This window comes from Chiloscyllium punctatum, chromosome 6 (genome assembly GCF_047496795.1).
Source record: "Chiloscyllium punctatum isolate Juve2018m chromosome 6, sChiPun1.3, whole genome shotgun sequence".
Lineage (NCBI taxonomy): Eukaryota > Metazoa > Chordata > Chondrichthyes > Orectolobiformes > Hemiscylliidae > Chiloscyllium > Chiloscyllium punctatum.
In genome coordinates, this window is record NC_092744.1 from 35,295,631 (window position 1) to 35,321,617 (window position 25,987).

The 25,987-nt window shown below is 38.3% G+C and overlaps 1 protein-coding gene across 6 annotated transcripts in view; it reads right to left on the reverse strand.

Annotated features, from left to right (window-relative positions):
• abcc5 (ATP-binding cassette, sub-family C (CFTR/MRP), member 5) overlaps positions 1 to 25,266 on the reverse strand; it is a 130,395-nt gene extending 105,129 nt beyond the window's left edge. The window contains exons 1-5 of one of the 6 annotated variants that reach the window (XM_072572419.1): positions 24,868 to 25,266; positions 22,736 to 22,890; positions 8,929 to 9,089; positions 6,130 to 6,285; positions 3,984 to 4,131 (exon numbers count right to left, since the gene is read on the reverse strand). In XM_072572419.1, the coding sequence (XP_072428520.1) occupies positions 3,984 to 4,131; positions 6,130 to 6,285; positions 8,929 to 9,089; positions 22,736 to 22,846 (576 nt within the window). In that variant the 5' untranslated portion in view covers positions 22,847 to 22,890; positions 24,868 to 25,266. Of the gene's footprint in view, positions 1 to 3,983; positions 4,132 to 6,129; positions 6,286 to 8,928; positions 9,090 to 22,735; positions 22,896 to 24,686; positions 24,784 to 24,815 lie in introns of those variants that run through there. The other 5 variants (XM_072572421.1, XM_072572420.1, XM_072572422.1 and 2 more) reach the window with 5 other exon arrangements.
• Positions 25,267 to 25,987: the final 721 nt, after the last annotated feature.

Genomic DNA, 25,987 nt, shown 5'->3' on the forward strand with positions numbered 1-25,987 from the left:
TGATAACCAAGAAAAGATTGCATACAGACACTTCTATACATTAAAGGAAAAATCTAAGGAGTATACCCCTCAATAGGTTTTCTTCCTTTAGCCCACATCGCTCTCATTTAAACTTTATCCCTGAAACAATTTATTAGAAAGACATAAAAGAGGAAGTGAACTACCGAAAAGATTAACTTTTTTTTCTGATTATTATTCCAGCAGAAACAGGACCAAAAGAAGATGCTGGAAAAAAAATACAATTTTTTTTTTTAAATTGTGAAAATCAATCTTCTTTCCTCTCTCTCTTCCACCTATTTTATTGGAACCACCACCATCCTCCTGTGCTGCTACTTCAGCTCCTCAGGATACCTGTTATTTCAGGAGTTGAAGCAACAGTTTGAGAAATAAGACTTTCTGGCTGAAGTAGCGCCTCCTCACAGGGTTGTTTGGTGCTGCTCCTCCATTTAAGCACTGCTGAATTACTTAATTTGTGCCTTCAGTTCAGTGTGGAGTCATTAAGGGGAGACCCATATTCCATGAAATGTAAGAATGGGGAGTTATACATTCAAGAAAGACTGCCATTTTACGTTTTTGAGAACACAGAAGCATTTCTGTGGCTGATGTGTCAACCATTCCACTTTATTTTGATTGCTGCTAATGTCTACCTACAACAATACTGTGCAGCACCAGAGTGTTGACAAATATTTTTTAGAACACTTTCAATATTCCTATTAATTGACCTGAGGTCCTGTACAAGAGTTTGAAATTGTAACAACATAAAAATACTTTTTTTGTATAATAATTAAATAGATTGTTAATGCACAAACAGGGTTCACATTTTTTTCATAGTGAAGGACATTTACAATTTCTCTTCAACAAATGGCAAACTAATCAGCCTTGCCTATTATTTAACTCAATAACACTGATGTGTAGTGGATTTGAGTATGACAGGAAAATGGTCATATTCCTATCGTTAAATTTCTACAGCGATGACTAGTGATGTCATTCTTGATCTGAGAATAGTGGAGTAAAATAAACACAGAAGTGTTATTGCAGCCAGAGTGAGTGTCAATAGTTTGGTCGTCATGTCCCGTAATGTTTTCAATAATTTAAACTCTATAGGGAAATGCACGAAAGCTCTTCTTGTATTTCAAAATGACCTATGTACTTGCTGTTTCAATTTTACACAGTATCAGGAAGTTGTTGGAGATACCATACAAATGATTATAAAATTACAATATTTCTCTCTCTTTTCAATACTTCAAACTGCCTGTTGAAACCAACCAGTTCTTCAGAACATTAAAACTGCCCTCAAAGAATTCTGAGTAATTATAAAAATAGTTCAGAAAGCCAATAAAATTAGTTTTCTTAAATTAACCTTGATGAATTGCAAAACTCCATGCATTATTTACAATAAGGTTTGGTGGTAGCATCAAAATTCCATTGAACTTAAAATTCAGCTGTAGTCGAAATTGAAGATTTTCATAAGCTGTTATCACACTAGCAATGATCCTCTAAGTTTTAAAAATCTACCCTCCATTTCTAGTAACATGGCTTTCCTCCGTGTCCACAACAGGCCAAATTACTTTGGGGCATCTCCAAATACTTATAGATCCATTCAGACATTAGGAGATGCACAACAGCAAACCAATTCACCTTCCTAAAACACAGTACATCAACATTGAACTGCTAATCAAAATCTCCCTTTGAATGTGATTTAAATAGAATGTAAAGCAAACCAGATGCAAAACAAAACTTTCTTTGGGTGTCACTGCATATGATATGCACAAGCACTTGCTAATCTGGACAATCTGCAATGTTCATTGGTAAAGATCAATTGATTTATTGATTTTCAGGACATCAAGGGATATTAGCAAATAATGGGAAAATAGTATTGAGGTAGAAGAACAGCTATGATCTAGTTGAATGGCTAGCAGGCTAAAGGAGCCAAATGGCCTTTTCTTGCTGCCAGGTATAAGTTTCACTTGTCAATGCATTGTAGCTCTCAAACATTAGGAAATTAGAAATAATCAAATTTGTTTAGTACATTGTTCGGCAAAGTTCTACAGTGATCAAATATTTCAATTAACATTTACTATTTATAATCACAGTAAATGTTTGTGCAATTAGAGAGCATTTTAAATGAGCAGAGCCAAAAGCAGAGACATAATGTATCAAACAACTTGTTTCAGAACCTGACTTTCAAAAATGCAAAATCTTTAAATAGAAACAAAATGTTAATTAGACAATGATATCTCCAAGCCAATCTTATAATAATAGACGAGTTACTACTCTTCTGGATACAAATATATTGACAGCCTACACTAAGTTATTGTAGAATATCTAAGTAGAATTTTTAAAAGAAGTAGCTGAACACGCAATCTAAAATTGTAATTTCTCAAACAACTGCTCTTATTTTAATAGGAAACCATATTTAATTTCAGAACAACTAACAACAATTTCTTACAATTGCAATTTCAAAAATGCTTGCTGAGTGGGCAGAAATCTTGTGAATTATCTTTTAAAGCTTTTCTCAATATTCCACTTCTTCTCCTAAGAAATTCACTGCATTAATTTATTAGGCTTCTACTTGGTTTCAGATAATGTACTATGTATACTATACATTGCAACTATATTAAACTATACTTCAATTAGTTTCCCAAATCAAAGTTTATAGTTTGCATACTGCAGATCTTAAAACAAGTGCTTTAAATTAGTTTTTAGAGTCATAATAAAGTTCTGATTTACCTTTAAAAATGAAATTATTTGGCCCAAAAAAATGACTGCCTTACTCACAATAACCAAAGTTTTCACTCATAACTCTATGCTACATGCTAGAATAATAAGCCAAACTAAAGCACTTCCTTAAATCTTGCTTTTAAGTTTTTAGCATTGCTGACACTTGACTACTGTTCCACTGCATTCCTAACAAAAACTACCCTGAAGCCCTTTCTAGTTGTTATTCTTTTCCAAAGAAAACTAGTTGCTTAACCAGAAGGACTATCCAATTAAATTCTCCAAACACCAAAACTCAGCCAATTACTCTTGTTTTATTTTCCAGCCTCCACCTTCCCCATCCCAGTAAAATTCATACATACTGTACTACACATTTCTGGAGAGAGCAGCTTTCTGCAGGAGGAGATTCCTTTTCCACAGAACTTTAAAGATGTCCTTCCAGAGCAAAAACAACATGGTTAGAAGATTCAGTTCAAGGAAATGTACACACACAGACACACAAACATGCGCACACACATACAAACATTCACATTGTTCAGGCAAAATATGCAAACTCAATTATACATTCTTTCCCTTAAATCATTTCCCCTTATTTCAAACATTAGTAGCTGTTCATTTTTGTTTCTGCAGTATTTACTTGTCTTGCTCCAGACAAATTTTCCACATACTGCATTAAAAATGATTACAGTTTGAATTTTAAGGAAGCCCAAGTTAAAAATTTGATGCTCTTGGAAGTTTACCGATGAATCTGACTGATGCTGGAGTAAATGCTTACTCAAAATACTCCAAAAGCAATACCCCTGCCATAGGAAGTAAAATACTTATCAAGTTATAAATTAGATCAACATCACTGGTCCGCTACACTAGTTCAATTCACATGTGGTTACCTGTCTTGCTCCTTTCACGTGAAGTTTATTATTAGTTTAAAATATGAAATGAATTAGCGGTTCCAGTAATACTTGCCTTTAGCTTAAAACTGGCATACAGAGATACTGTGCAAATCAAAAAAAATTCCAGATAGTGGTTTTACCTTCATGTTTTCCATCCATCTCCAGCAACCTTCCTCTTCAATACTGGTTGACATGCGTTTAACAACTTACTGTAGTCCAGAAGGAATTAATTTGAAGGAAGAGTGGTCAAGGAAGCGAGAGAATGATCATTATATGGCCATACCACCAATATAAAAACTGCTCTTCTCTCTTTTCCTTGCCCAAAAACAAATGTGTAAAAGGTATGAAACTTGCAAAAGTGCCAAGATAACTTACTGGTCCACAGAAGCCAGCCACCATTGTAACCATCAAAGAGATCATAGCGATAACCAGCCGTGTCTGGCAGAATCTCCAAATCACTGTGTTCAATGAGGCATCATCCCGGCCACGTTCTTTCAATTCTATTTGCCATAGTCGCTCTAATCTGCAGAAAGTATGGGCAGAATATGAGGGTTGAAGAAATGAATTTTAAGAAAATGCTTTTCAGTCATTTAACATGGCAAAGCTGCATGTCCATTGAGTGAAAAGAAAATAATTCAGTTCCCAAAAAGGTTAAAAAAACATGAAATGTGATCTCAGCACATCTGATTTCTGGTGATGTCTGTAAACATTATAAGGCAGTCAAGTTTCAAATTAATCTTCCACAACAATTTAATGTTGTTGAAATTAAAGTCTACATTTTGAGGACTTTTACACTATAAGCTTACATGATTTCAGGGCTTATCATTTATGTAAATCCAAGGGCTAAGCAGCCACAGAATATTTTCAGATTGTGTTATGCAATTTAATTTGTAGCCCATAGCCTACAAACTCATTCCAACAGTCATCAGTTCTTTAAAGTGGCACTTTAGAGTTCAGATCCTTTGGTACAGTATATAAGTAATCATTGGTTCTCATTGCCCAGAGCTCAGACTATTGCAAAAAAAATCTTGACTGAAAATATGTCATATGGGCAACAGATACACAATATTTGGTAAGGAGTATAGGGACAGTTTTCATATTATTGTTTGGTCCATACGCCAGCAGGAGAGATCATTCACCCGGTAGGAACTACCTTGTTTGCATTCTGTTGATTTCAGGGGAAATGAATATTGGGCAGTTTCTAGAATGTGCAAGCGAACTATGAAATGACCCCAAAGCATAAGGAGGATCTCAACTTTATGTGCAAAATACCAATATTTTATGGATATTGACGAATTTGTTTTTCATTTCCTGACAATTCAATCCTTTGATGTCACTAGAGTTCTATTTTGTGCTCTAAATTCAACTGTTTTAATCACTAGTTTCAAACAGCTATTCCTGAGTTATCTTAATCCTTTTCTATTAGTAATTTTCAGTTAACTCATTTCATGTCCTATAGTGAACTTAACATCGCAGAACTTAAGCTCAAGTCACAGCAACCTCACTTCTTTTCTTAACACAAACTAAAGATTTAATGAGCTGTTAAAAAAGTGAACATTTCACTAATGCTACCATACCAAAAATAAATTTTCCTGATTAATGCTTGTACTATGTACAAGAAACAGTATCTACAAAAATAACAATTTAACAGGCAAAACAAAATTCTGTGAGCAGTCATAAAAATGCCAGTGAATGTTGAGCAGTGTATGAAATGGGAAATATAGGATACAGGCAAAACCAAAACCTTGAGGATTCTGCAAAACACCTCAGACAGTAAGTAGATAGTAAAATTCCATACCTAGCAAGTAAATACAACTTATGAACAGATGATGTTGGTTGACAGATGATTGTTGTTCAGGATAGGTAAACTTCCTACACTTCTTCCAAACTAAAGTTAAAAAATCTAAAATGGCACTTTTAACAATACAATGTTCTATCAGCACTACACACAACTGTCAACCTAAGTGACATGTTCAAATCTCATGTAATGTAAATCAGAAAAGCAAATGAGACCATACATATGTCATAAATAATCCAATATTTTACTCCAAATTACAAAACCATCCTACTCAAGCAATTCATCATCTGTAATTTGAGATTCTTTTGCGATATTTTGTTAATTGTATAGTGCAGGAATAAATGCATTATATTTTGAAATAAAAAGTTTCTGGACATCATAGAATGAAGTTGAGAACACAGATTAACATCTTGATATACATGCAAGCTTTAAGTTTTTCCTGGCTATGCAAGGATTCAACACATGAAATTGTCCATGAGAAGTGGAGAATATAAATTTTGTGATGTGCAATATCAAAGTGGAAGGATAGACAATGTTAAATACAAATCCAAACATGCAAAGATCAGTACAGTTCAAATACAAAATAGATCAAGTTTTCTGCCACATTAAAATAGCAACATTTCATATCCATAAAATATCACACATGAATACATTAAAAATGTAGCACCGTAGGATTTAAAAATGGAGTGAATTCCAGTGGTATTCAGGATATCATACACATACCTTCGACCATTGACTTCAGAAGATTCATACTTCGACAGAGGCCAAACATCTTCAAGAAGGAGCTCCCCTTTTTTATAAGCTGTGAAGGCCAAAGATGTCAACCAACTGAAGGTCATGAATGAGAAGAAACCGGCATTGTCCACAGGATGCTGCTGTCTATATATATGTATGAAAAGTAGACTATGTCAATAGAAACAAATAAAAGGATGCATCCATCTGACTCTGTTACCCTTTTGCAAACTGTTCCTTCTTGATCTTCAGATGAAACTGTCTGGCTGTTTCAATGGCTCAAAAGACTGTTAAGTATTTGAAAACTCAATGTGAAACAGAACAAGGTGTTCCCATTGTGTGCCAAAAGATTTACAGCACAAAATGAGATCATTCAAGGCATCGTGCTTGTGACAAGGTATTAGCAGAATAATCTTAAACTAACTCAAGCTCTCACTATAGCTAACTAACTTTCTGTGTACCAGTATGTCAACTCTTGCAGATTCAACTGGTCATCTTAGGACTGCAAAGCCTTGATATGATCAGTTGATTGTGGGATTGAGCTGTCTACACAATGCCACTCATGCTGATTGGCATGCTTGTTGTTCTTGGAAATAGTTTTGTCAAACTAGCACTCCATTTTTTAGGTAGTGCTATGCTTTACTACATTGATTCTCAAGCTCAAATGGTTAAGTGAAGGACATGCCAAGACATGAGATTAATTTAAAGACTGTACTGGAATACAATTCTGCTGCTACTTATGGCATGCAGTGCCTTATGGATAGCCCACTTTGAGCTGCTCAACCTGTTCTACTTAGCACTTTGGTAGTATTGATCAGATTGGTGAGGATGAGGCCAAGTATATTTTCTTGCCTTCTGCCACAAATCAAGTCAAGCAGTTATGTTCTGTAGTTGGTGTTCAACACGGAGAGTATTGATTCATCAACTGAAGTAGGAGACGGTAATTGTGGTAATCAGCAGGAGGTTTCTTTACCCAGCTTTTAACCAGATGCCATGAAACTTCACAGAATTTGAAGTCATAGAAATTGAAAGCACAGAAAAGCCCTTCAGACCATTGTTCTGATCTGATTAAAAACACAACCTAACTACTTTAATCCTGATTTCCAGCACTTGGCCCATAGTCTTATATACTTTGGCAGTGTAAGTACACATATAAATGCTTCTTAAATGGTATGAGAGCTTCTACCTCTACCACCCTTACAGGCAGTGAGTTTCAGTTTCCCAACACCCTCTGGATGAAAATGTTAATCCTCACACCTTCTCTAAACCTTCTGCCCCTTACTTTGAGTCTATGCCCCCTAGTCATTGATTGCTCATCACAGGAAAGGTTTCCTCCTGTCTATCTATCTTAACCCGTTGTAATTTTATATATCTTTACCACATCTCCCCTCATTTCTGCTGCTCTAAGGAGAGGAACTCCAGTGTGTCCAATCTATCTTCATAACTGAAACTCTCCAGTCCAGGCAACACCCTTGCCAGTCTTCTCTGCACCCTCTCCAGTGCTATTACGTCCCTCCTGCAATGTGGATTCCAGAACTACACACAATACTTTAGCTTTGGACTAACAAATATTTTATACAGTTCCAGCATAATCTCTCTGCTCTTAAACACTATGCCAATGTTGAGAACTCTCAGGGCAATTCCACTTGATATATATCACTGTGCCACCATCTTTGCAGGGTCTGTCCTGCCGGTAGAAGGGGCATCAAGAAATGATGATAGTGACATCTGCTTCATTATCAGACATGATTATGTGAGCATGACTATGTCAGGTTGTTGCTTGCCTAGTCTTGCAAGACAGTTTTACTAAAGTTTGCACCAGCTGGATGACTGCAAGGAGGACTTTGCATGGTCACAAAAACAAAAACAGAACTTACTGGAGAAATGTTTTGGGTTCGACATTCTAAAGAAGGGTCACTTAATGTTAACTTTGCTTTCTCTCCAAAGGTGCTGCCAGATCTGCTGAGTTTCTCCAGCAGTTTGTTTTTGCTTGATTTCCAGCATCCGCAGTTCTTTGTTTTGTTTCGGAGTCGGTCATTGTTGTTTTTGTGCTTACATTTATGGCAGGTGGTATGTCTGCTTTCAATACTTGTTTTAAAGTCGTTCAATAGCTTGCTCAGCCACTTCAGAGAGAAGTTAGGATGCCATGTTGGCCAGACTAGGTAAGGACAGCAGTTTTCCTTCCTCTAGGGTTTACTAATGAGCTTTTTTGCCAAACAACAATGGTTTCATGGTCATAATTAGAACTTTAATTCCAGATTTTTTTGAATTTAAATTTCACAATTTAAATTGAGAGAATAGAATCCAGGTCCCTAGAATATCATCGGGGTATCTGGACCATGACACCATTGACATTACCATAACACCTACATGTAATTAGTATGTTGAATTTCTTGCCAAATGAATGGTTGGGCATTTGCAGTACAGTGGTAGTGTCACTACTGCTGAGCCAGAGGCCTGAGTTCAAGTCCTACCTGCTTCAGAGGTGTGTAATAACATCGCTAAATAGGGTGATTAAAACACGTTTGCATAGAAAATTTTGAGAAGTACTAACAGGTGTTCAAAAAGAACAAATGAAAATGAATATCTTTACAAGTTTGCAATTTTCTCTCCAATTCTATTGCATATCAAAATGAATGACAAAAATCTCAAAGATGTAAGATTCAAAATCCAAAAAGTACACTGCTGAGTTACAAAGACATAGAAGGATATGAACAATCATAGATACACTTAGTATATATTTTAAAAAGGATCAATGATGTTAAGTTTGTACTACTGAGAGGTACTCACTTGGAGGTGTTACGAAAGGGCTTCAGCAGATGTAGGCTATGATGGTACTTGCCCTTCTGGTTTCTCTCATCTTGAATTTGCATACAGGAATACATTGAAACATCCATTGATAGCCCTTCCACCCGACCTGCTGTCTCCAAAGCATCTTCACACAATTCTGTCTGTCATTCAAAAGATTGCAATAAGGAAATAAATTAATGGGAAAGCCTGGATGCATTGTATTTTGCCTCAACCATAAACTTGCGAAGTCCATGGATTCTTTGACTTCCAACTCCATCCCTCTCCCCAAACAATTTTCAAGGCTAAATTAGACTGCTTCCAACCTCTGTATGCAATATGACCTTGAACTGACCCTCACATTTGATCACAATGGCTGCCAACTTGGACTTCCAAAATAATGCTCAACTCCACCCCTATCTATGCCCATCTGCTGCTGATACTCTCACCATATTATTTACCTGGAGACTTGACTGTCTGAGTACATTTCTGAATTGTCTGATATCTTTCACACTTTGTAAACTTTACCTCATCCAACTGTTGTTGCCTATGTCCTGATATGCATCCTCATAAATATCTTTCACCTTTGGTTCCAGTAACTAATGCTTTGAATTTTAAATTTCCAAACTTGTGTTCAGGTCCACTAATGCTTTGTCCTTCCTATTATTTGAAACCTGTGCCAGCGAGACAGGTATTGGAGATGTTTGCATTCTTCTGAATCAGACCTCACGTGCATCACTTATTTCTAACTTCCTCCATTGCCAATTAGCCCTTCAGCTACTGAGGCCTCAAGGTGTGGATTTCTACATCTAAATCTCTCCAACCCTAACTTTCTTCTCACCTAAAAACCTTTTTTGTCTTCTGTTCTAATGTCCCTATCTAGTTTCATACCAAAATTCATCTGATTATGCTCCTTTGAAGCAACTCAGAGTATTATACAACATTAATATTAATTGTTCTGTCTGAATGTTTTTTTTATTGCAGGCATTAAACAGAATACAATGTCAGTTGGAAATTGGAGTCCCTTTGAAACTGAATTTTCTAATATTTCCTGTGTAGCAAGTTTAACTGGTGTACAGTGTAACTAGCTTTAATGGCCAGCATCACCAAGAGTACACCGTGCCATTGAATTTACATTAAAAACTCTTTAATTGCAATGAGAGTTGTTTAGCTCAGTTGGTTGGATAGCTCATTTGAAATGCAGAGTGATGCCAACAGCATGGTTTCAATTCTCATACTGTCTGAGATTACTGTGAAGACCCAGCCTTCTCAACATCACCTCTCACCCATGGCATGATGACACTCGGGTTAAAAACTTACCATCAGTTAGCTCTCTCAATCTCTGAATCCTCAGTGCCTATGATGACTTTACCTTTACCTATATGGCACTAGACATATCCTACTACCAATGCAACATTTGGGAAAATAAAAACTACCTGAGTCTTAGAAGGAATGACAGTAATCTTCATATGAAGGTCGGCAAGGAGACAACAGACATCCTGGTGTTATGAATAGCTTTCTTTTGGCCATTAGCTCGAAGGAAGTAATTGGGAAATTGATATGGTACAAGAGAACAGCTCCTAGAAATAGGCTACATCAACTAGTGCTGAAAATGTGTTGCTGGAAAAGCGCAGCAGGCCAGGCAGCATCCAAGGAACAGGAGAATCGACGTTTCGGGCATCAGCCCTTCTTCAGGAATGAGGAAAGTGTGTCCAGCAGGCTAGGGATACAGGGCAGTGCTCATTACACAATACTTGCAGGTGGAAGTTCTCATCAGGAATTGCCTTCTTCAGATAGATGAACCAGAAGAGAATGAAGGAAGTCCCTAACAATTCAGCTAATGAGCAAATTGCTGCCTTCACAACTTCATTGAAATCAGCATACTATGTGCCAACTGTCAGTTCATCAATGAATCATTCTCAATTGTCACAGGTTGTGCACTCTTCCAAGTCGACTTAACTATTATATCATATCCAAAGCGCTGTTTAACTCGTTTATTAAAATAGTTGATAACTTCTACAAATAGTCAACTCCCTATATTTAGATAACTATAGTCACAACCTCCCAAAATCTAACACAGACCCCCCAATCACTCTGAAGATTATGTAACCTTGCAGTTTACCCAAACAGCTTTACAAACAAAAATCAAACTGACCCAAGATACAGACAATATATTTTTATCCAATTTATAATTTCAGTTCTTCAAAAACAAATTTCAAACATTGTCCATTCATGGCACTGTACCTATCTAAGTAAGGATCTAGGAAAGGGGAGGAAATAACAGGGAAACATGAAATAGTGGCCAAAAAAAAGGCTAGCGTAAAAGAAAAAAAGGTCAATCCATCTATATTTATTTCACTATTTTTCTAAATCACATAAACAGCATCATTCATTGTACAAAATAGACTATAAATGGAATTTCAGTGAGCTGACGGGGACAACTTTGCTGCATGTTTCAAAACCCAAGTCACTCACCTGTGATTTTATATAAAATGACCAATCACTGGTCAGTGGGTGAACTCATGTCTCAAGTAAAGAGAACAGGAGGACTCTCCAGGCTGCAAAGCGGGGAAAAAAAGGCCAGCTTGAAAGCAGTAGTGAGATATCAGAACATGTGAGTAAGTGATAATGGGTTGTCCCAAAATGGAGGCACTCTTTCGCCAACCTTTTCAGATTTAAATGAAAATTACCTTTGCAATTGGGCCACTAATTGCAGGAACATAGGATCTGGGAACAAAAGTCAGCTCGTTGGCCTTCTCAGCCTGCTCTGTCACTCAATGGCTTATCTGGTTATGATGACAACCCCACTTTCTAGTCAGTCCCCAAAGAAAACTTTATTTGATAATGTTCCTTTGAAATATCTTGGAATGTCATACATGACAGGCACTATGTGAATGAAATGTGTTGTTTAGGCATCAAGCATCTTACATCTCTATCCTTTAGATCTTATTTCACCAGCAAAAGGGAGTCTTTCTCTCTGTTCTGAACAGAGTATTCATAATTTTAAACTATTAAATGTTTTTTCAAACTTCTTTCTCACAGGAGGACAACTCCAGCTTCTTGACAGTCTTTAAAATTGTAGTCCCACAGTTCTGGAAGTATTCTTTTAAATTTTTCTGTACAACCTTTCTAAAATGCAATATCTAGAACTGAACACAATACTCCAGTCAAAGCAAAAGAGTGTGCAATAATGGGTCATCTTGATCTCCTTGCTCCATTCCTCAATTTATAAAGCTCAGAATCCCACATGCCTGTTCAACCATTTATGCAAATTGCCCTTTTACTTTCATTACTTTGTGCCAACTTACACCCAGATGCTTCTTTGCCTGAAACTATAGAAATATTCCCTTTAAATAACTTCTCATTCTTCCAATATGTATCATTTCACATTCCTCTGCATTAAATTTAATCAGGCATGCTTCTGCCCACTGCACCAGTCACAATCTTCTTGAAGCCTAATCACTGTCCTATTTGCAGTTCATAATACTGCTCAGTCATATGTCATCTGCACTTTTTGAAATCGTGCCCATTATAACCAACAATATGTCAATGAATTCTTCAGTGGATAGAAAATGATGTCATACAATTCAAAATTGGGTCCTAAATTCTAAACAAAAGAAACTATAAAGGTATTACAGTTGAGTTGGGTGCAGTAGGCTGGGTAATGTCATTAAAAAGCAGACAGTGAATAGGTATTGGTTAATATTTAGGAAATGAATGGCTGCATTGCAGCACTTAAACATGGCTTTCAGGAGAATGAACACAACAGGAAAAGTGGCCAAACCATGGCTAACAAAAGAAATTAAGTATCAGATCTAAAGAAAAGTTGTATAAAATTACTAATAAAAAAAGCACGCTTGAGGACTGACAGTACTTTATAATTCATCAAAAAAGGTTGATTCAGTAGGGGGAAAAAAACTTAAGAGTAAACTTACAAGGAACATGAACACAGATGGCAAGAGCTTTGATGTGCATGCAAAGAGAAAAAGATTAGTCCAAGCAAATGCAGGCTCCCTTACAGTCTGAAATGATCATATAGAATAAGGAAATGGCAGAGCAATTAAACAACGTCTTGAGATCTCTCTTCTGAGCAGAGGACACAAGTTACATCCCAGCAATGTAGAAAAGCAAGGTTCTATGAGGAAGGTGTAATTGAAGGAGCTTAGTATTATTAAAACAATAGTGCCACATGAGTAACTGAAAAATAGTATGACTGAAAGCCCAAATCCCGAGGGCATGATAATCTCCGTCCTATGCTAAGAAAGTAAAAGACCAGAGATAGATGCATTGGTTGTCATATTCCAAACACAAGTCCATCCTGGAACAGTTCAAAAAGATTTGAGGTTGTAAATACACTCCACTATTTAAAAAAAGGAGGGAAAAAAGGGAATTAAAAAATAGTTAGCCCAAATCAGTTGTAGAAAAAATGCTAGAGTCTATTACAAAGAATGCAATAACAGGACACTGAGAAAATAGCAACACAAAGTCAACATGCATTTATGAAAAGGAAATAGTGTTTGACAAATGTACTCAAGCTTTTTGAAAATGTTACTAGGAGAACAGATGAGGAAGAACCAGTGGAAATGGTGTCCTTTGTGGTTTTAGATTGTCAGAAAGCTTTTGATGGAGTCCCACATCAGAAGTTCTTTAAATATGAACAATTGCTGATCCCAAAAAGCCCTTGAAATGATGTTGAAGTGCCTTTTGAACCACTGCAATCCATTTGGTGTATATAGACCCACAATACCATTTTTTAGTATCTTAATGGTAACAGCATATTTCAAGTCAGGTTGGTGAGTAGCTGGAATGAACTTGCAGGTAATGCTATTCCACGTATCCACTGCCCTTAGACTTCTAGATAGTCATGGGTTTGCAAAGTGCTGTTAAAGGAGCCCTAGTAATTTCTGCAGTGTTTTTACCTTGTAGATTGCTCAGTCACAGCATCAGTGCTAGAAAGAGTGAATGAGAAGGTTTAAAGAGGCTGAATGGTTATTTCGACAAGCTGAATAGGTAAATGGCGAGTTTTGAGAATATTTGTAGCTCAGGTTGAGGTTCTGGATGTAGGTTTGCTTGCTGAGCTGGAAGGTTCATTTTCAGACGTTTCGTCACCATACCAGGTAACATCTTCAGTGAGCCTCCGGACGAAGCACTGTTGATGATTCCTACTTTCTATTTATATGTTTAGATTTTGTTGGGTCAGTGACGTCATTTCCCATGGAGACGTCTTCTCAAGTGGTGACATCATTTCCGGTTCTTTTTCTCAGCGGGTGGTAAATAGGATCCCAGTCAATGTGTTTGTGATAGAGTACTGGTAGGAATGCTTCTACATATTCTTGTGCGTGTCTCTGTTTGGTTTGTCCTAGGATGGATGTGTTGTGCCAGTCGAAGTGGTGTCTTTCCTTATCTGTACATAAGGATACTAGTGAGAGAGGATCATGTCGTTTTGTGGCTAGTTGATGTTCACACATCCTGGTGCTAGTTTTCTGCCTGTTTGTCCAAAGCAGTGTTTGTTATAGTTCTTGCACGGTATTTTGTAAATGACATTAGTTTTGCTTGTTGTCTGTATAGGGTCTTTCAAGTCCATTAGCTGCTGTTTTAATGTGTTGGTGGGTTTGTGGGCTACCATGATGCCAAGGGGTCTGAGTAGTCTGGCAGTCATTTCCGAGATGCCTTTGATGTAGGGAAGAGTGGCTAAGAGAGGCCCATGTCCTCGGCAAAGTGGGAGGAGGAGTTGAAATGTTGGGCCACAGGGCGGTGTGGTTGATTGGTGCGGGTGTCCCAGAGATGTTCCCTAAAGCGCTCTGCTAGGAGGCGTCCAGTTTCCCCAATGTAGCGTAGACCGCATCAGGAGCAACGGATACAATAAATGATATTGGTGGATATGCAGGTAAAACTTTGATGGATGTGGAAGGCTTCTTAAGGGCCTTATGTGTTTATCCTTTTTTAGTCTTTCTAGTGCTTTCCTTTCTTGTGTATTGAGTGTTTCCTTCCCTTTTCCTGCTTAATGTTGGTTCGACTAAGTGTCTGATAGTTTGCTGTGAGTTGGTTGTCTTTCAGTGTTGCTTCTAATGCTGCTAAGAAATCTAAATTATCTGCATCCTGGAAATTGTAATTTAATCCTCTTACTGAGATGGCTTTTTCAGTCTCTGTTAAGGGTCAGTCAGCTAGTCAGATAAGTCACAGTAGAGCGAACAGCCAATGGGGAACTTCAAACCAGCATCTACAGAAAAACAATACATATGGACCAAATATTGAACGACAGAAGCAATCATCCCAACACCCACAAACGAAGCTGCATCAGAACATTATTTCCACAAGCCACCACACACTGCAGCATAGAGGAACTATGCAGAGCTGAGGAAAATCACCTATACAGTGTATTCAAAAAGAACGGGTAGCCAATGAACACAGTCTGCTGATTTCTCAGCAATAAACACAAACAAGCAGACAAAAGACGTCCAGAAACCCTAGCCACTCTCCCCTACATCAAAGACATCTCGGAAATGACTGCTAGACTACTTAGACCCTTGGTATCATGGTAGCCCACAAACCCACCAACACACTAAAACATCAGCTAATGGACTTGAAAGACCCTATACAGACAACAAGCAAAACTAATGTCATTTACAAAATACCGTGCAAGAACTGTAACAAACACTACATTGGACAAACAGGCAGAAAACTAGCCACCAGGATACATGAACATCAACTAGCCACAAAACGACATGACGCTCTCACACTAGTATCCTTACAGATAGTGACACCACTTCAACTGGGACAACACATCCATCCTAGGACAAGCCAAACAGAGACACGCACAAGAATATGTAGAAGCATGGCATTCCAATCGGAACTCTATCAACAAACACATTGACTTGGATCCCATTTACCACCCCCTGAGAAAAAGAACAGGAAATGACATCACCATAGGAAATAACATCACAGACCCAAGGAAACCCAAACATATAAATAGAAAGCAGAAAACACCAGCATTGCTTTGTCCGGAGGCTCACTGAATACGTTATCTAGTATGGTGACAAAACATCTGAAAATGAACCTTCCAGTTCAGCAAGCAAACCTACATCCTGAATAGGTAAATGCATGAGAGATATTATGAAACATGGATAACGGGGGTGGGGGGTGGAGACAGGAGGTGTGTGTGTGTGTTGATGGTTAGAGTCCACACCAAAGGGATAATAATTTAGGATATGTGACAGGCTAGTTTTGACTGGGATGAGGAGACATTTCTTCAGAGACCAGTGAACCTCTGGAATTCTCTACAAAAGAAGATTGTAGATGCCAAGTCACAGAATATATTTCAGAAAAACTATAAATTTCTACATCCTAAATGTGCCAACTGGTATGAGGAGAATGCAGGAGTATGGCATAGTGATAGAAGGTTAGCCATTATCACAGTAATAGTATAACAGGCTGAATAGGCCAAACTGCCTGCTCCCACGCCTATTTTCTGTGTTTCTAATATAAATGAAGAAAGACAATGCTCCTCTTAATGACCCCGGGGGAGCATTACTGTGTACTTTCCTCCCCTCTAAAAACCAACCATATACCACCATTCCCCATTTTATCACAAAAAGGGTTTAGAAAAGATTTACAAGGATGTTGCCAAGGTTGGAGTGTTTGAGCTATAGGGAGAAGCTAATTAGACTGGGGCTGTTTTCCCTGGAGCAGAGGCTGAGGAGTGACCTTATAGAGGTTTATTAAATCATGAGGGGCATGGATAGGGTAAATAGAAAAGATCTTTTCCGTAGTTTGGGGAGTGCAGAACTAGAGGGCATAGATTTGGGGCAGCACGGTGGCACAGTGGTTAGCACTGCTGCCTCACAGCGCCAGAGACCTGGGTTCAATTCCCGACTCAGGTGACTGACTGTGTGGAGTTTGTACATTCTCCTCGTGTCTGCGTGGGTTTCCTCTGGGTGCTCCGGTTTCCTCCCACAGTCCAAAGATGTGCAGGTTAGGTGAATTGGCCATGCTAAATTGCCCATAGTGTTAGGTAAAAAAGGGTAAATGTAGGGGAATGGGTGGGTTGCGCTTCGGCAGGTCGGTGTGGACTTGTTGGGCCAAAGGGCCTGTTTCCACACTGTAAGTAATCTAATCTAATCTAATCTAATTTAGGGTGAGAGGGGGAAAAATTTGAAACGGACCTAAAGGGCAACTTTTTCACGCAAAGGGTGGTGCATGTATGGAATGAGCTGCCAGAGAAAATGGTAAAGACTGGTGCAATTAAAACATTTAAAAGGCATCTGGATGGGTTTAATAATAGGAAGGGTTTAGAGGGATATGGGCCAACTACTGGCAAATGGGACTAGATTAATTTAGGATATCTGGTCGGCATGGATGAGTTGGACCAAAGGGTCTGTTTCCATGCTGTACATCTCTGTGACTCTATGACTCTAAGATATAAATGCAAGCACTTTTATGCCATCTGTCATTTTTCAAATTTGCTGATTGCTTTATCCCTTCTTGTGGCATTCATCTGGCTACCATATAACCATTCATGCCTCATCTAAGCAAAATTTGGTTTCTGACAGTTAATCTCTCTATCACAGACAAAACAAAATTGTCAGGAAAGACCATGTTTGAGTTTTGTTTAAATCACTTGTGGGATATGGCATTACAGGCTAGTCCTAGCTGCCCCTGAGGTGGTGGTGGTGAGCTGGCTTTTGAACCATTGCAGTCTGTGTGGTGTAGGTAAATCCATAAGGCTGTTAGGGACTGAATTCCAGCATTTCGATGTGGCGACAGTTAAGAAACGGCGATATATTTCCAAATCAGGATAGTGAATGGCTTAGAGGGTGATTTACAGGTGGTGGTATTCCAATGTATTTTCTGCCCTTGTCATTCTGGAAGGTAGTGGTTGTGGGTTTGGAAGGCACTATCTAAGGATTTTTGGTGGATTTCTGCTGTCCATCTTGTAGATAGTACACATTGCTGCTACTGGGTGTCAGTCATGGAGTGACTGAACGTTTGTGAATATGGTACAATCAAGCAGGCTGATTGATCGTGAATGATGTAATGCTTGAGTGTTATTGGAACTGCACACGTCCAGACTAGTAGGAAGTATTCCATCACACACCTGACTTGTAGCTTGTAGATGGCAGGCAAGCCTCACGGATTCAAGAGGTATTCCTCGCCTCAAGACCTGCTCCAATAGCCACGCTATCTATATTGTGAGTCTAGTTGAGCTTTTGGTGAATGGTAACCTTGGTTGATACTGGGGATCCAGTGATGGTACCACTATTCAATGTCAAGGGGCAATTTTTAGGTAGTCTTTTGTTAGAAATGGTCATTGCCTGGCACTTGAGTGGCACAAATAAACTTTGATTTTTTTATTAGGTGGCAACTTGAAGTATTGATGAGGATAATGCATTTGATGTTGTCTACATGGATTTTCACAAGGCTTTCAACAAGGTACCTTATGACAGACTGGTCAAGAAAATAAAAGCCCATGGAATCCAAAGTAAAATGGCATATTGGTTCTAAAAATGGCTGAAGGCAGGAAGCAAAGGGTGATGGCAATTGATTATTGGAAGCCTGTTTCCAGTGGGGTTCTGCAGGGCTGGGGCCTTGCAGTTTATAATATAAATTAAGAACGTGGACTTAAATGAAGCAATATGATCAAGATGTTGGCAGATGTCATGATAATTAGTAGGATGGTAAATAGCAAAGAGGAGAGCTGTAAACTGCAGAAGGATAAGCAACAGACTGGTCAGATGAGCAGAGCAGTGACAAATGGAATTCATCCCAGAAAGGTGGGAGATTATGTGCTTGGGGAGGGATGACAAGACAATGGATTATATGATGAATTATAGAACCTTGGAAATTACTGAATATCATAGAGACCTTGGTGTGCATATCCACAGACTCTTGAAGGTAGCAGAGAAGATGGTTAAGAGACATTTGGTATACTGGCCTTTATTAGTTGAGACTTAGAATATAAAGTTATGCTAGAATTGTATAAAACACTGATGAGTCATAACTGGAATACTGCATGTTATAGGAAGGACATGTCTGCACAACCAATGATGCAGAGCCACTCTCCAGAATGCTGACTGGGCTGCAGGATCTGAGCTATGACAAAAAACTGGATAGGCTGAGCTGTTATCTTTTGAGTAGCGAAGGAGGGAGCACCCGATGGTGTGTATTAGATTATGACAGGCATAGCTAGGCTGGACAGGAAAGCACTTTTTCCTCAGTGCAAGGTATCAATCACAAGGAGGCATAATCTTTTACCTCTTATCTTAAGTTTAAGAGGAGAAATTCTTTTCATCCAGAGGTGGTGGGTGTCTGGAAATCACTGTCTGAAAGAGTGGTAGAGTCAGAAACTCTTGTAACATTTAAATAATATTTGGATGTTTACTTGCATTGCCATAGCCTCCAAAACATTTGACTACGAGCTAGAAAACGGGATTTGTATTGTCAATGTTGGCCGGCGTAGACACAATAGGACTGAACAGCCTGTTTCTCTTCCTACATCTTATGGTCTTAAAAAGGAGAGCAGACTCATACTTTTAAAGCACAGAATGCAACCCAAGAAGTCTGTGCCACCATTCTACGCTGATCTGATAATCCTCAACTCTACTTTCCTGTCTGTTTAAAAAATTAGAAGCAACAACATAGGCTGCTGGAAAAGCTCAACAGGTCTGGAAGCATCTGTGAAAAGAAATCAAAACCAACATCTCCAGTCCAGTGACCCTTCCTCAGAACTCACTCGACCAGAGATGTTGGCTTTGATTTCTCTCCACACCTGCTGCCAGATCTGCTGAGCTTTTCCAGCAATTTGTTTTTGTTTCTGACTAATAGCATCTGCAGTTCTTTCAATTTTTATCTGGTTAAAAATCTGTTTGTCTCAGCAATGAAAAGTTACTCAACCTGTACAATCATCTTGATAAAGAATTCTACAAGACCCTTAATCTTGAAGATCTTCAACATCCACAATTCTTTATTTTATTACATTTGAAGATCCTACTTAGTTTCTCTATAATTTCTGTCCTTAATTCCCAAAGCATTCTCAAAGGCATCCCATCTGGCATTAGTTGAAACTCTGAATAATTTCGCACAGTCGTATTGACCCTAATATTTAATCATTGATTGACATTTATATTTGCTAATTTGATAGTAAAGTTTACCTAAGCCAGAACGCTATAATTTCAAGTGCCCTTGCAAGCCTCAAAAATACAACCTTAAGGCGATGCTCTTTTTTTTTCCCCTACTACGACCACATTTCAAGGCTTGAAATTATTGGGACCCGTTAGTGAGCAATGTGAGAGCAGGCAGTTTTGAGAGAAACAGCCTAATAGAGCAGGAGCATAGTTGTTGCAACTAGGGTACAGTTGTACAGCAGAGATTACTTCTTCTGAACTCATGACCCCAAAGTTTCAGCTTGCAATATCACTTGGAATCCTGATCCCCATGGAGGGGAGTTCTGCCCTAGGATGACCTTTCAGTGTCACATTGGTACAGATATTGTTGCAATTTTAACTGCCATTCAGGTGGATGTAATGAGTCCAGATGACAATTTTCCCAAAGATGAACAGAAAGTTCTCCCAATTTGCTCACAAACATCCGATCTTCATCTAGTACACCAAACCAATTAGTTATTTTTCATACTTGTGTGTGCAAATTCAGACTCTTTTGAAATTCATTAATGGGATGTGTCATCATTGGCGAGACCAATATTTATTGCCCATCTGCAACGGCCCTTGATAAAGCAGTACAGTGACTTTCTTGAACCACTGCAGTCTTCTTCATATATTAGAGTTGGTTCGGTAATAGTATTCTCATCGGAGGACATATTGCAGACCAATAATAGAGTATAGTTCATTGGAACAGCTCCAGTGTTGAAGATGCCCTTCTTACAGTGTAATACAATGGAGCAGGAAATGTTCCATTAACCACAAATGGAAAAGAATTGCTGCCATAGGAACACGTCTGTTCAAAGTTATTACATCTCCTTGCATCCCCATCAACTTCTCAGAATAGTTATCTGTGTAGCAACCTCCTAAACCACCAAAATTTTATTGCCTCCCTCACTGCATCAGTTTAACTCAAACTCAATTAAATGCAACAGTTGGATGCTGTCTTATATTTGTAGTCACATGAATAAATGTAGCCAAAAATATGTAATGTTTTTCAACAGCGTATGTTATTTATTGCTAAACCATAAACCAGATATGTTATATGCAAGATATATACATGAACAATTAAAAGAATTGGTACAGCACACTCTCTCATATAATGATATATTCAACATAAAGCTCATGGATAGCTGTTACAATGTAAAATCAATGTGGCAGTGTGAAGAAGATGGCTAAAAGGCAGAAACAGAATATTTTGGCCCTTGTTAGGGCCAGAGGTCTGTGTGAGGATCATTGCTCCTGTTGAGTCATGTCTGGATTTTAGGTACAGTACAGGGTATATTAGCATAAAAATAGGCAAGGCAAAAGTAAGGACTGCAGATGTTGGAGATTAGAATCAAGAGAGTGTGGTGCTGGAAAAGCACAGCAGGTCAGGTAGCATCTGAGGAGCAGGAGAATCAACCTTTTGGACAAAAGCCCTTGATCATTCCTGATGAAAGGCTTATGGGAATCTGCTCCTCAGATGCTACCTAAGCCCTTCATCAGGAATGATCAAGGGTTTTTGTCCAAAAGGTTGATTCTCCTGCTCCTCGGATACTGCCTGACCTGCTGTGCTTTTCCAGCACCACACTCTCCAAGAAGGTATATATGGGTTAGGAGATTGAGCAGATTTAGAGAAGATACTGTTTTAATACAGAAAATGCGACTGCCTACATTCTAAACTAAAAAAACAAACGATGTACAATGGTAAAACTTGGAAGGAAAGAGGAGACAAATCCTGAGCAGGAGGAGGGCAAGTTTATTATGCTGTAAAAAAAATGCAATCCCAGACTGCATTAATTGGACAAAGAATACAATAGTAAATCAGAGAACCAAATCTCTACAAAATCAAAGACAGACAAGAACACAATTAATTTATTATGGACATCTTTAATAGAGGCTGAAAAAGGCATGCAGAGTACATTTATTTAGACTTTAATATGAGATAGGGGAAGAATTGAAACATATTTTATGAGAACAGAGGCGGTGAAGATGATATCTAGCTGAGACATTAAACAACAAAGATTTTCAAAAGGAAATTAGAAGTAGCATGATTACACTATGAAGACAGCAAGAAAAAAATTAGACTTCTTTTTAAATTCAAGTACTGTCAGGACAAGGAATGGACCCATCAGAAAAAGTGGTGGAAACAGAATATATTTTTAAAAGAACATGAATATTTGTGAATAAAGTTGTTAAAACATATGGACAAATGAGGATATTCCAAAAACCAATATAGATAATGAAGCGACTGGCCAAAAATTATGATTTTGAACAAACTTTGACATTGAGCCTCAACTTAGCTTGGTGAAAGTTATATAGTTTTTAAAGTTCCCAAGTCTTATGCTGACCTATCTTTCCCAAAGGGTAATGAAAACATAGAACATGTAATCAGAGAGAGTGACTAAAGTGTTTTGATACATATAAATTTAAGAGGAGGTTAGAGGAATATGAGGGTGAACGGAATAGAGGGGTACACAGAGGTGTCATTAAATGAGGAAGGATAAAAGGAGGAGTCTAATATGGAGCATAAATACCAGCATGAATTAGTTGGACCAAATACCCTGTTTCTGTGTTTTATATTACATGTATAAAGACACAACAATTCTCTGTCTAAATATTATACATGTGACAGCATTAAAATCTCTTTACAAAGAAAAACATTGAAGTCTAACCTGTGTTTCTGTTCCTTCATTATAATTTTCCAAATGCTTAGAATTTCTAATCTCCATTTTACATGCAGGTTTGGTGATTTCATATTCTATTCCAACATCAATATCCTTCATGTTCACATTCTTTTGAAACCATCCCAAAATTTGTTGATGCGTTTCTGTGCTTTCAAGTAAATATAAAAGTAAAATGAAAATTATATGTAAGGCAACAGTCAAATTATAGACATGCTAAGAAAAAAATGCACTACCTTCAAGTACTCAGCAGACTTGGCCACAAATGCGGAACACAGAAGTCAGTTGATTTTCAGGTCTTTCACTTGACTCATGACTGCATCACTAGGGCAAACTGTTTTTATTATTATAAACATATCAGCCTTTGTCTATCCCTGTGCAAAAAGGGTGGTTACAGCACTAAAACTATAATTTTGTTTCCAGAGATATAATTTTGTGATTCACCTAATCAAATACAAGTAGTAAAATCAGTGTTCACCAAAAATCTTCTTTTCTCACATTGGGGGTTGACCTGGATTTCAGTATATTTTGTCACTGGATTCTAAATGCAATATGGTATCTAGACACAGTACAAAACAAAAACAGATGCAGTACTTTAAAAGGCAAAGTATTTAAACTTGAGTTAATTCAAAATGTATGAACTATGATACTTGACCATCTTTGCCATATTACATCACAGATAAATCTATTTTAAAGCTCAACAGTTAACCCAGTCATTACTAAACTAGCTTTTGGCAGGTTTATTCTGCAACCAATCTCAGCACTGTCTTACTCGTGAAACATTGTTCCTCTTTTTTGTTTTGATAGGAAGAAACAAAGCTTTACAACACCAGCGGCCATTCTGCCCATTTTCTTTATGCCAGCTAAAAATATTACAGTTTTTCCCCACCTTCCAAATCTTGGTTTATGGCCATATAGATCACAGCATCTCAAGTATAAGTGTTTCGTTAAATGTGATGAGGGTTTCTGTCTGTAACACCTGTGCAGAGAGATCAGTGCTTTGACCAATATCAAACTGAAAAATATATTCCTCAACTTCCCTCGAATTTTGCTACTAATTACTTTAGATCTGTTGGCTCTGGGTCATGACCTGCTTGTCTTCCTATCAAGGTCCTTCATAATTTTATATGTCAATTGACTCTACTCTCTAGCTATGCTGGTCTGAAGAAAACAAGTCCAGATCATCCAAAATAAAAAGAGACAGTGTTAGACAAATCCAGCAATTCAGGCAGCATTTGTGGTGAGAGGATAGAGTTAATGTTTTGAGTTTAGTATGAGTTTTCTTCATATGAGCTGATATAATCTTTCCTCATAGCTAAAATTTTCCATTCCCAATAACACTATTGTAAATTTCTGTACCTTCATCAGTAAAATTTAAGAGCATACAATTTAAGAGCAGGACCTTGAAGCCTTATACATTATTTAATGCAATCATAGCTGATCTGATTACTCCAGCGGAATCTCAACTACTTTGATAATCTTACCTTATTCTTTTATGGGGCATGTGCATCATTGGTAAGACTTTAAATCACTGCTGTTGCCTGTTCTTAATCGCCCTTGAATTGCTAGGCCATTTTAATGAAGAATCAACCATCAGATATGCATCAAATGTTACTTATATAGGGTATACAATAAGTGAACCATACAGGTTATTACAACATCATTATCGAGAATTATATCCCAGAATTAACTGACATTACATTCCACAAATTATCATAGTGGGATAAGACCTAGTGTCTTACAGTGGGATAAGATCTAGATGTCTTGATTATTAGCAATATCACTATTTCCCTTCCTCGTCAAGGGATGCAAGGACCAAAACTCTGATTGTGGCCTAATAAAGATCTTATACAATTCAGGCCTACCATCCTACCGTCCTGCTCTTATGTATTTTACGCCTGTGCCAGTCAGGGAAAGTGTTATTCTCAATCACCCGACCTACCCATTCTGTAACCTTCAGACAACTATACCCATGTAATCCAAGGAGAAGCTTTTGCCCTCTCCACATATCATCACCAGGCAATATATTTCAGCGATCCGAATAGGTTGTTGAAACAGGTGTAGCTGTTACCTGCTCCTCCTCCTCTGTAACTGCGCTGTTCCGATGTTGTGGTTTCACTTACCACACAGTCCCCGTTAAATTGTGACGGGCGTGTAATTTCCCCCCCAAGGGCGAGGAAACTCCTTTCCACTCGAAATTCGCAGCGTTTCCGAACTGGTTTTTGCCCTCCACTGCCGGAATCGTTTCAGATTTTGTTTGTTTGCCCCTTTATGGACGTAATTTTATTCGATATTAAAGTCGACGATCCAGATTGGTCAGATTATGTATTCGTATATAGAATCTATTAATATTTTTCCTTTAAACTTAGTATGACAAAATTATTATTTCACGAGACAAGGGGAGCAGAAAAAAAACTCTCTGCGAACCTTCCCATTAGATTTGACGTCTCTTCCTTCCGAGAAATTCTGCTGTTGCTCGATAAGGTTTTAGTTGGGGCGGAGGCAGTGAAAAATCGCTGTTTGCGTCAATCTGCCGGAACCCTGGCCGCAATGCATGATGGAGGTTGTTGTCCTTTTCCGGGAGAGGCCCCATGGTATGAATGGCGCCATGTGCCAGGAAAACTACATTACCCGGCAAGGGGAGGGTACGGTCATGGGTTACGTCACGGGCGACCGGCTCCATCTTTACCCCTCCCGTTGGCAACGAGAGCGGGGCCGCGCTTGGCGACGGGCGAGCGAGCGCGCCGGTGATTGCAGCAAATGAAAGGGGCAGGTTGGGGTGGTTTCTGACTGCATCGAAACGTGCTTGGAGGAGATGCTGCAGACCTGACAAAAAAAAAGTACTGTATTAGTGGTGCTGGAAGAGCACAGCAGTTCAGGCAGCATCCAACGAGCAGCGAAATCGACGTTTCGGGCAAAAGCAACAAAAGCAGAAATTACTGGAAAAACTCAGCAGACCTGGCAGCATCAGTGGAGAGAAAAGATAACCTTCTTCAGAACTGAAATACATGACTTTGTGGCAAGGCTGAAGAATCTGCATTTGGAGGGGGAGGGGGATAAAGAGAAGCCAAATATTCAGACACACAAAGTGTGGTGATAGCAAGTCATACAGAGGTGTCGATAAGCTTTAATCAGTTTTCCTTTGGTTCCACGCCCAGTCGAATAAATAGAACACCAAATCTCCCCTGCAGTTGAAAGTCGAAATGTTTGGTGCTGGAAAAGTACAGCAGGTTGTACACAATC